The sequence below is a fragment of the Chiloscyllium plagiosum genome, chromosome 33 (genome assembly GCF_004010195.1).
Source record: "Chiloscyllium plagiosum isolate BGI_BamShark_2017 chromosome 33, ASM401019v2, whole genome shotgun sequence".
NCBI classification, from domain to species: domain Eukaryota; kingdom Metazoa; phylum Chordata; class Chondrichthyes; order Orectolobiformes; family Hemiscylliidae; genus Chiloscyllium; species Chiloscyllium plagiosum.
Genome location: NC_057742.1, coordinates 871,840 through 883,615, shown reverse-complemented (window position 1 = coordinate 883,615; position 11,776 = coordinate 871,840). Strand labels below are relative to the sequence as shown.

At 46.4% G+C, this 11,776-nt stretch overlaps 1 protein-coding gene across 1 annotated transcript; it reads left to right on the top strand.

Annotated features, from left to right (window-relative positions):
• The first annotated feature begins 2,713 nt into the window (after positions 1-2,713).
• Positions 2,714-8,037, top strand: LOC122539619 (vegetative cell wall protein gp1-like). The gene is made up of 3 exons (XM_043674618.1): positions 2,714-3,347; positions 3,395-4,529; positions 7,995-8,037. Exons 2-3 carry the CDS (start codon positions 3,397-3,399, stop codon positions 8,035-8,037), a joined length of 1,176 nt encoding a protein of 391 aa, XP_043530553.1. The 5' UTR covers positions 2,714-3,347; positions 3,395-3,396.
• Positions 8,038-11,776: the final 3,739 nt, after the last annotated feature.

Genomic DNA, 11,776 nt, shown 5'->3' with positions numbered 1-11,776 from the left:
TGGTCAAAGCTAGGCAGGGAGTCCAACCAATAGTTCTGCAGCAAGGAGCACAGTGTTTGGAGCAGTGTTTAAATGTCTGTTTTCTCTCTCTGGGTTAGTGCGAGGAAGATGGTCAAACATACCTCACTGTGGACACCGGGCAGACCAAATTCACCGACCTCATTCAGCTGGTGGATTTCTATCAGATCAACAGAGGCGTGTTACCATGCAGCCTGAAACATTACTGTACCCGTGTGCCACTGTAACCATGGCCTTCCCTTGTCCACCGTCAAACACTGCCTTGCGTACCTGCCCTTTATTTATGCACTTGCTACGCAGCACTGGTTCCTTAACCCCTGCTCTCAATGATTTACTAGTTAATCTGCAGAGTTTAGCCAGGGTGCGGATACAGTGGATGTGAAGGAATATCTCATTCTTACCTGTCGTTCAATTTCTTAGCGACTTTTCGAAGAATTTCACAATTTTTTGAATCGCTTTCAGATCTCACCTTCCTGAATATCTAGGTGGTTTGTCAGCCTGAAGGTCATGGAAATCACGGGTTGATCCTTTTGGAAAGGTTTTGTGATTTAGGATCACAAGACTAACATTGCTTTTAGGGTAGAAAAATAAGTCGCGGTAAATAGAAACATTATTTAATCAGAATTGTCTCTTGGGGAAGAGGGTGAAAAGACAGAAGTTTCCAGAGAGAGAGAGAGAGACACCAGTGTGAGACCAGTTCTCTTGTGTTTATCAGTAATGTGTGTCACTGCCCCAGTGGAAAGCACACAACACACATATCGCACGATCAAATCCCGATTCCATATCGCAGACTCTTGTCCAAACACAACATCAGAGCAGTCTCTGATACACACACACAAGCTGTACAATACCAAGTGGCAGTCAATTCCTTTTACCTGCAGAACACTCTTACCTGTAAAACAGAAAGCATTTTGTTTCATTGATGCAATCAGCACTAAAAAATCAGAAATACTATAAATATTACATGGATCTCTCCTCCACACAGCTTCTGTGATTGGAATGTAAATAGTGCCTAAAGACTGTCAACCAGAGCAATGTATCCCCCAAAGCAGAGAGAGACAAAGATGAGGATGACCAGGAGAGAGAGGACCAGTACGTTTGGGGTGGAGGAGAGTGTGACTGGCGCCAATGATTGTGGTACTGCAACTGTGAAGAGAGAGTGAGCACTAGTGAGGGCCGGACTCAGAGAGACTGAGCACGATTGAGCGATTTTATCCTATGTCATTGATTATTTGTATGTAGTTCTCTACACTGCACAGTGTTAAAGGAGCTTTAACAGAATACTGCATGTACCCTATCAGTTTGTTTGAATCTTCACATTTAGGTAATTTAAATATCTTTACTGTCACAGAATGATTTTTGTCAGCAGTATGAACTGTGAATGACGCCAGTCTGACCTTCAGTCAGGTGCAGCCTCTGTACCACATTGCTCTGTTGTGGGGATGTGGGAGACACTGGGAAAGCCAGCAGTTACTATCCCTCAGTAATTGACCCTAACTGAGTTGCTAGCTCAGCTTTTTCAGTTCGTAGACAAGCATCAGTCATGTGGCTGTAGATTGCATTAGCTGGGTAAAGATGGCTGATTTACTTCCGTAAAGTGCTGTAGTAAACCAGATGGATTTTTACAACAATTAATGATAATTTCATGGGCTAAATGTCACTCTTTCTCCATAAATTAAATTCTATTAGCCGCCATTGGACATTAATGAGTCTCTGAGCTATTATTTCAGTGATATTAACATGTTTCTCTGATTGTGTGGGATTCCCTGTGATTTAGTTAAAGCTATTTCCTCATTGTGACCAGAGCAATTAAATAAAGACATTTTCAGTATCACAACTGTTTAATCCTTCCAGTTTAATCCTTTCAGTATCACAACGGTTTAATCCTTCCAGTTTAATCCTTTCAGTATCACAACTGTTTAATCCTTCCAGTTTAATCCTTCCAGTGAGGTTCATTATAGTCTAGTCGAGGCCAAAGTGAGAACTCAGAAAGTGTCAAACCTGTTAATGTAACTTGTTATTCCCTGGTATTGTCAGATATGTAATTTGTTTCCAATAATCAATGACTGAGACTTGACGTTGCAGGAGGGCAGTTTCATTTCCAGTAGTTTTAATGAGCTGGTGCAGAGAATGGACTATATTTCCTCACCTGTCTGCAGCCTGTTTCTATTTCAGAGAAGCAGGAACAACAGAAACAAGACTCTGCAGTGGTGTCCAGTAAACAGAAGCTGGGAGTTCCCTCCTGTGCATTGGACTGAAAGCTCGGACCACTGTCAATATCACAATGTGGTCAGTATCCAAATCCGTGTAAACACAAAAATGGCAAAGACGCAGGGCAGAACCTTCTAACAACTGAACAGGTATGGGCAATGGGGAGATATTGGGCAAAACCCACCACAACATTCCCAGGTTAAACATAGAACAGTACAGCAAGGAACAGGCCCTTTGGCCCATCATGTCTGTACTGGCCAGGATGCCATTCTAAATTAATCCCAACTGCCTGTACATGCTCTGTAGCTCTCTCTTCCCTACCTGTTCATGTGTCTGTCTGAGTGCTTCTTGAACATTACTATTGTATCTGCCTCTACCACCTCCCCTGGCACTGTGTTCTGGGCACCTACCACCCTCTGCGTAAAAACCTTGCCTTGCACATCTCCTTTAAACATTCCTATCCATGCCTTCATAATTTTATATCCTTCTTTCAGGTCCCCCCTCAACCTCTGACATTCTAGCAAAAACAATCCAAGTTTATCTAACCTCTCCTCATAGCGAGTATATCTCAATTCTGGCAGTGTTCTGGTAAACCTCATTTGCACCCTCTCCAAAGCCTCCATGTCCTTTCTATAGTACGGGGACCAGGACTGCACAGAATATTCCAAATGTGGCCGAACTAAAGTTTTATACAGTTTGCTGAAGCATAATGTTGAGATTCTTGCCAGGGAGCAATGAGTTCCCAATTAATGTCCTTTTTTTTGTAACAGCCAACTTACCACGGGTTGCAATCTTTCCAAACTAGCCATACAAACTCAACATCAGAAAGCTTGACATGGGAACCAGAGGAGGAACCTGGCAGCTCCAAACAACCTCCATGTTGCCCAGAGGCAAGAGGAGGGCAAGACCCATGAGCACCTTCCATGTACACACTCTTTCATCACACACACTTACACCAGACTTTCACAAAGCTATTGCCACCATTTATGCAATGCCCTGAATCCCACATTTGTGAAACAGCTGCCACACAGGGAGAAGCACAGTCCATGGAGTGGATCATGCTGCTTACCAGGCCTGCCCCCTTGACCTCTTGGTGCACACTCATCTGGTGCCTACAGGTATGGTTGCAGCATACCCTGTCCTGCCATACCCTGCCCTGCCATAGGTATGGTTGCAGCATACCCTGTCCTGCCATACCCTGCCCTGCCATACCCTGCCTTGCCATACCCTGCCTTGCCATACCCTGCCTTGCCATACCCTGCCTTGCCATACCCTGCCCTGCCATACCCTGCCCTGCCATACCCTGCCTTGCCATACCCTGCCCTGCCATACCCTGCCTTGCCATACCCTGCCCTGCCATACCCTGCCTTGCCATACCCTGCCCTGCCATACCCTGCCTTGCCATACCCTGCCCTGCCATACCCTGCCTTGCCATACCCTGCCCTGCCATACCCTGCCTTGCCATACCCTGCCTTGCCATACCCTGCCTTGCCATACCCTGCCTTGCCATACCCTGCCTTGCCATACCCTGCCTTGCCATACCCTGCCTTGCCATACCCTGCCTTGCCATACCCTGCCTTGCCATACCCTGCCTTGCCATACCCTGCCTTGCCATACCCTGCCTTGCCATACCCTGCCTTGCCATACCCTGCCTTGCCATACCCTGCCTTGCCATACCCTGCCTTGCCATACCCTGCCTTGCCATACCCTGCCTTGCCATACCCTGCCTTGCCATACCCTGCCTTGCCATACCCTGCCTTGCCATACCCTGCCTTGCCATACCCTGCCTTGCCATACCCTGCCTTGCCATACCCTGCCTTGCCATACCCTGCCTTGCCATACCCTGCCTTGCCATACCCTGCCTTGCCATACCCTGCCTTGCCATACCCTGCCTTGCCATACCCTGCCTTGCCATACCCTGCCTTGCCATACCCTGCCTTGCCATACCCTGCCTTGCCATACCCTGCCTTGCCATACCCTGCCTTGCCATACCCTGCCTTGCCATACCCTGCCTTGCCATACCCTGCCTTGCCATACCCTGCCTTGCCATACCCTGCCTTGCCATACCCTGCCTTGCCATACCCTGCCCTGCCATACCCTGCCTTGCCATACCCTGCCTTGCCATACCCTGCCTTGCCATACCCTGCCTTGCCATACCCTGCCTTGCCATACCCTGCCTTGCCATACCCTGCCTTGCCATACCCTGCCTTGCCATACCCTGCCTTGCCATACCCTGCCTTGCCATACCCTGCCTTGCCATACCCTGCCTTGCCATACCCTGCCTTGCCATACCCTGCCTTGCCAGGGGGGGGGGGGGGGGGGGGGGGGGGGGGGGGGGGGGGGGGGGGGGGGGGTGATGCTGTGAAGGTGGAGAAAGCTGAGAGTGAGGATCAGGTAAGGAAACCAAGGCAAAGGGAGGGGTGCGTAGGGTAGGGTGCATTGCAAAGGAGCTGAAAGTGAGGGAAAGGCCTGAGCATTCTCAGGGGATGAACAATGTCCATAAACATATGAGATATTAACAATACAGAATGCAGGCTGGCCACACCTTGGTCATCTTCTTGCACTGACCCTCTCTGGGTGTACCACTTTCCTGGCACTGTCGTCAACAATCTACCACCTCAGATAGACAGTCCCACGCTCACAACCAACCCAATACTGGGCAGTGCTGAAGGGCAGTGGGACCTGAGGTATCAGAGTCAGCCGTAGCTATCCCGGCTCACACACAATGTGATTAATGCTCACTGTATAGCCACCATTCTGAGGATCTAAACAGTGAGGGAGCCTTCTCCAGAGAGCAGTCCATTGGTCCTGATGATTTGGTGGGACAATTCCAGTGGGGATGGTGGGTCCCTCTTGGCACTACCCTGTTTCCATGTAGGTATGGGGCACCTGGACAGTGGCCAAGGCTCCCCAGGCTCCCCTAGTCCTGAGAACCACACCTTGGGCATGTGGGCGAGACTCTGTGGCATGTCCTGAGGGCACTGTGCCTTTCTGTCATTGCAGTCAGCACCCTGTCGAAGTGGGCTGACAGACAGCCATTATGCCCTTATCCCCTGGGCTATGCACCCCCAAACAGATTCCTCATCCCCAGGGCCACAGGCTGAGCCAGAACCTCCCTCCAAGTTTGAGTTACCTGGAGCAATTCTCCCTCACTTGACTGTGGAACTGTGGGAGATTGGGAGGTCTACACACACTCCCCTCGCATCTCGAGCTCCAAGATGTTTCAGTGCTGTCACTGGGGGGGAGGAGGCGCCAGGAGTGGGGCTCAGGGTGGGGTGGGGTGGAGTGTGTGGTGTTTTGGGTGGGGGTGGTGGGTATGGAGGGGTGAGGTGTGGGGGTGTGGAGCAGGAGGGGTTGTGGGGACAGGGGTAGGGATGAAAATGGATGGGGAGGTGGGGGTGGGATGGGTCTAGGAATATGGGGGCATGCAGGGGGAGTTGGGGGGGGAGAAGGTATATTCAGCCCAGCTATTGGTTTTTCTCCTTGTGCAGGGTGAGGACAAGGAGACATTCCCCTCCATTTACCCCACCCCACTGTGGGAAGTCTCCTGTTGTAATGACATACATGGCATAAATGAATGTGACCAAAGTGGGTGTCAGGTGCATGTGGAGGAAAGGTGTTGTGGTTTTCCGAGGGATTGGGGAAGCCAGTGTGGAGGGATGTTGGGTTGGGAGGAAGTGGGCTAACTGGAGCAAGAGAGGGGAGGTATTGGGTGTGGAGGGTATGGGGGGGAAGGTTGTGATGGCAGGGGTGGGGGTGAGGATGGTAGTGTTTGCGGGGTGCATCAGAGCGGTCTGTCAGAGCAGAAGCTTTACTGGGAGGCAGGTGCAGTAGCTGACAGAGTATGAGGTAGCAGAGAGCAGCGTGATCTCCTTCAAGCACTGTCACATAGTCCCCAAACCCTGGATAGGACACTGACCACATGGCAATCTCTGATCAGGTGGCACAGGCTTTTTGATCTGCCCTCTAGGAAGTGGGTAGCCCTCCTGTACAGACCCCATCCACCAGGGCATCCAGGTCCCTGTTGGAGAACCTCTGTGCCAGTTTTCTAGTTGGATATCTCCATCCAGTCACCAGTCACAAACCGGGCAGATGCCAGTGCTCCTCCCACTGCACACAGGCTCTTAAAGATGGTACAGCCACAGGGATCCTGCTGTGGTGGTGGCGGTCTGATGAATGATGAGTTCTTCTGGGAATGGCGTGTGGTAACATGGGATGGAGCAATGGTATGACATTCCCCATTGGGTCAGCAATGGCAATTTAAGGAACACATTTGGGAAGGTTGAGCGAGAAAATTTCACTTCAGCCAAACCTGACACAACTCGTAGCAGCCAAAAACTACACATGACCCCGTCCATTTTTTCCTCTAAGTGTTAAAATTTAAATTGTCGGCTCATAAAAGCACATCAGGCACAGGAGTGAATTGGGACATTTGTCCATTTTTAAATTACTGTAAAAATCCATAATAAGAAACAGGAAAGGGTTTAGGAGCTCTTAGTGAGGAGAATTTACTTCTAAACGTCTCAACAAATTCTAACTAATTCATCAGAAAATTGACTTTGGTTTTGCTTCATCTGAGGACCTGGTCTCTGGAGCAAGAGTCTGCATGAAACAAATGTTGACTCAAGTTAGGGGTTCTCATGTTTCAGATTCTGGATTAGTGGTGCTGGAAGAGCACAGCAGTTCAGGCAGCATCCGAGGAGCAGTAAAATCAACGTTTCAGGCAAAAGCCCTTCATCAGGAATAAAGGCAGAGAGCCTGAAGGGTGGAGAGAGAAGCTAGAGGAGGGTGGGGGTGGAGAGAAAGTAGCATGGAGTACAATGGGTGAGTGGGGGAGGGGATGAAGGTGATAGGTCAGGGAGGAGAGGGTGGAGTGGATAGGTGGAAAAGGAAATAGGCAGGTAGAAGAAGAAGAAGAATACAGCGCAGTACAGGCCCTTTGGCCCTCGATGTTGTGCCGATCCAAGCCCACCTAACCTACACTAGCCCACTATCCTCCATATGCCTATCCAATGCCCGCTTAAATGCCTATAAAGAGGGAGAGTCCACCACTGCTACTAGCAGGGCATTCCATGAACTCACGACTCGCTGAGTAAAGAACCTACCCCTAACATCTGTCCGATCTATGACCCCTTCTGGACAAGTCATGGGGACAGTGCTGAGCTGGAAGTTTGGAACTAGGGTGAGGTGGAGGAAGGGGAAATGAGGAAACTGCTGAAGTCCACATTGATGCCTTGAGGTTGAAGTGTTCCAAGGCGGAAGATGAGGCTGAGGGAATGGGCAGTTGTGTGGCTGTTGCTTGTGTTCAGGGTGCAGTCAGTGTGGCATAGTTTCTGTCAGGCAGAGTGTTTTATGAACAATTGTGTAAGGCTGTGGAAACCAAGGCTCATTGGCTCAGAGAATGTCAGAATCTTTCAAGCTGATGATGAGTTTAACAGGCGCAGCTACCAGAGGCTGTGGCATCAACCCCTGATCTCCTGGTTACTAGCAGCTCATTGGTCTCCAAATCTCTCTGCTACACAGAGACACTGAGTGAATGCTGATGGCTGTTGATGTCCTACTCTCAAGACTGCAGGGTCAATAATAGGAAAGATGCTTATGTGATATTATTTTTAAAAAAATATAATTTAAATTAGAAGCCAGGATAAAGGGTTTTGCATCCATTCACCATCAATTACCACAGCACTACCTCTCTCTCAATGCCACGGTATTCACCTTGCCAAAAAAAACACCACAACAAAATCTGTTTAATTCATAATTAACAGCTTCACAATGCATCACAGAGATGAGAAGATTGAAAATGGTTGAAAATTGTTATCGGAAAAGAGTTTGAGAAGCCAGGACTAGACAATGTCACGTGCTCTTTGTGATCCAATGTACAACTCTGTCCATTATTTCCAAGTTGGACAACACTCTTAACCAGTAACATATAACCACAGCCTGAGTAGGGACTTTCCTCCTGTGAGTATCTATCCTGAGACTGGGTCTTTAGGACAGGCACCATACAAATGCTGGTTGAGTGGGGAATGAACTGAAGGCATTGAATCTAAAAGTAAAGTTAACTAGCAGAGCTATTCACCATCACAGCTGTTACTACTTTATTTGTTCAAGAAATGTATGTCTTAGTTGGTTGGGCCAGAATTCATTCTCCTTTGCCAATCACTCTGGAGAAGGTAAAGGTGGGGATGAACTACCTTCTTGAGAAGTTTGGGGGTGATGAGAAGATGGGGGTGAGCTGCCTTCTTGAATACTGCAGTCCATGCGCTGTAGGTAGACTCACACTTAGGGAGGGAGTTCCAGGACTTTGACCCACTAACACTGAAGGAAATGGTTGCCAGTTGGAAAAGTGCTTGAAAAGGAGGCTTGATGAATTACTGAAGTGCATCTTGTAGATAGGTCATACTGCTGCTACCTCATGTTGATGTTAAAAAGAGAATTCATGTTTAAGCTGGTAGCTGTGGTGCTGGTCAAGTGGGTTGCTTTGTCCTGGATGGTGTCAAGCTTCTTGAGTGTTGTTGAAGTTACACCTATCCAGGCAAGGAGGGGGAGTATTCCATCACACTCCTGACTTGTGCCTTATTGATGGTGGACAGGCTCTGGAGAATCAGATGGAGAGTTACTTACTGCAGAATTCACAGCCTCTGACCTCTTGTTTCTACTGTTTTATATGGCTAGATCAGTTCAGTTTCTGGTCAATGGCAACCTCCAAGATATTGAAAATGGGATTTACTGATGGTGGATCTCGGGGGTTTGATGTCCAGCCTATGGCTGTGATTTCTATAGTTCTGGCCCTGTTTGCATAGAGTCTCACCTCCAGCTCTGTACGCTTAGGTCAATGTACCCTGAGGTTGCAGCAATTCACTGACATTGTCAATCACTGAATGCAATCACACCGTGCAGACAACACTACAGCATGAGATTCAGCACATTGGAAGGAATATTTGGCACATTTTTTAAAAAATCATAATTTACCAGATGGATCCCACACAATCCGTGCTAACTCCAAAGGTTACATAGAACCACCTAATTCTATCCTTGGAACCTTCCAGCACTGAGAACCCGTGTAAAGGTTTGAATTAAACATATCATAAACCAGAACTTATGAAAGAAATAGAAATAAGATAAAGTGTGAGCATTTTTCATTAACTTAAATCATTAGATTCCTTTTTTGAACAAGTCTGGATACTTTATTGAGGAGATCATTTACTGTTTAAAATAACAGGAGAAGGGAGTTCCCGCTGTGCCTGGTGATTTAATTACTGTAATGATGGGTTTGTCTCAATAATCTCCCATTTGATCCAAATGTCATTTCCTTTAATTCATTTTTCAGGAATTTTGGAATAAATTAAATTTTACTGAAAATTTCATTATTAATTTCCTTTAATTTTGATGTCATTTCCTTTTGTCTTATTTCCCTGATACTGTGTATAAGGCCAGTAAACAGTTCATGTATTTTTCTACAAAAGATTGGTTTATGTTCCAAATGATTTAAAATAAACTTACGTTGCTACTCTGACAGCAGAAGCACTGTATTTTATTCCTGACTTTATGAAATCCTCAGCCCGATGTTGGAAACCCTTTGGAGGTGAATGAGATGGTTCAATGGATGATGAAAAGATAAGTGGGACAGTGTTGCTGGATAGAGCCAGGCTGGAGACTACAAGGTCAGATTGCAAGGGTGAACATGGGACATTTAAGTATACAGAGGCTGCAGAACAGATTGTACATCAAGAAATAATGTGGCTTGCTGGAAAGGTAACTACAGTCATCACAGGTAACCATATTCTTCACATCAATTAGGCAGATCAGATTGGCCAGACCAGCCTGGAGGATGGATTCAAACACTGTAGTTGCAGCAATTTCTTTGAACAATATATTCTTGAACTTACTGGTTATCTTAGACCTTGTACTGTACCAGTGAGATCTCATTAAAAGTAAAGATCTCATTAAAAGTTCCTCCGTGTAACAGTGATCATAACATGGTAGAATTTCACATACAGTGTGAGATATGAGGGCTAGTAATCGATGTTTTAAAATTAAATAAACAATGTTACAAGGGGATGAAGACAGAATTGACTTAAATGGGCTGGGTAAATAGTGTGAAAAAGGAATATGATAAAATAATGGCAGCAGACATTAAATAAGATATTTCAGAACTCAAAAAAGATGTCACAGATAGTAATTTATTTCTTTTTACTGCTTGTGATCAATATATACAAGAGGAATATGGTTCCCTATCCTGAAGTGTCACAACCAAATAATTCCAGCAGTAGGTCTTCTGTGTTTTAAAATAAAAAATGTTTTACTTATTGTAGCAGTTGCTCCATATTTAGAGTCATAGAGATGTACAGCATGGAAATAGACCTTCGGTCTAACCCTTTCATGCCAACCAGATATCCCAACCCAATCTAGTCCCACCTGCCAGCACCTGACCCATATCCCTCCAAACCCTTCCTATTCATATACCCATCCAAATGCCTCTTAAATGTTGCAATTGTACCAGCTTCCACTTTCTCTGGCAGCCCATTCCACACATGCATCACCCTCTGCGTGAAAAAGTTGCCCCTTAGATTTCTTTTATATCTTCCCCCTCTCACCCTAAACCTATGCCCTCTAGTTCTGGACTCCCCCACCCCAGGAAAAATACCTTGTCTATTTACCCTATCCATGCCCCTCATGATTTTATAAACCTCTATAAGGTCACCCCTCAGCCTCTGATGCTCCAGGGAAAACAGCCCCAGCCAATTCAATCCTCCAACCCTGGCAACATCCTTGTAAATCTTTTCTGAACTGTTTCAAACTTTTAGCTGCAACATCTCACTCAGTCATCTCACATACAATCTCTCACATGCAAAGAAAATAAGACAAAGATTAAAAGCATTGTTACATCTTATAACTAGCTCAGTCACCTTCATGCCAGGCCTGTAATTTTCTTTTAGGTGAAACTGATGCTTTAAAATCAAAGTGGAGGTCTTGTAAAGTGAAGGATTCCAAATAAGCTGCAAAGTTTCTTGTAGTCAACTTTCCAGTTGGCTGGTTCTCGAGTGAACTTGGAGTTGGAGCTAATCAGGGTGATCTTGTCCTTCTCTCTGTTAGGGAGGTCCCGTTTGCAAAGGAATGCCGTTTATGAATGTTAGATGACTTACAGTTTGTTCAATGGGTATTCGTGAAATTCTTTCTTCCCGCAACCACTTTTTGAATTTTAAAAGCAGACAACAACGTGGTTTCCTCATCATGTGACTTTCACAAGTTCCCATAAGCTCCAGGAACCCGAGCAGTGTGTCAGCATGTGGAGTGATTGAAAAGAAGGAAGAAATTAAGTCAAGTAAGTCTAATCAGAAGAACAGCCAGCACCAGGTTAATGAACACGATGGGACTGGTGGTCTGAAGTGCACTTATTTCAGTGCAAGGAGGTATAACAGCGAAGGCAGATGAGCTTAAAGCCTGGATTAGTACATGGAGTGATGATGTTGTAGCCATTACAGAAACTTAGTTGAGAGAACGGCAGGACTTGCAGCTCAACATTACAGGGTTTAGATGGAGAGGA

What these genes read in the sequence shown, in the direction of transcription:
- LOC122539619 (XM_043674618.1), top strand. Translation starts at nt 3,397, where the DNA reads ATGGTTGCAGCATACCCTGTCCTGCCATACCCTGCCCTGCCATACCCT. An exon ending in GCCTTGCCATACCCTGCCTT is followed by an intron (nt 4,530 to 7,994) that starts GCCAGGGGGGGG and finishes CATAATTAACAG; the next exon opens with CTTCACAATGCATCACAGAG.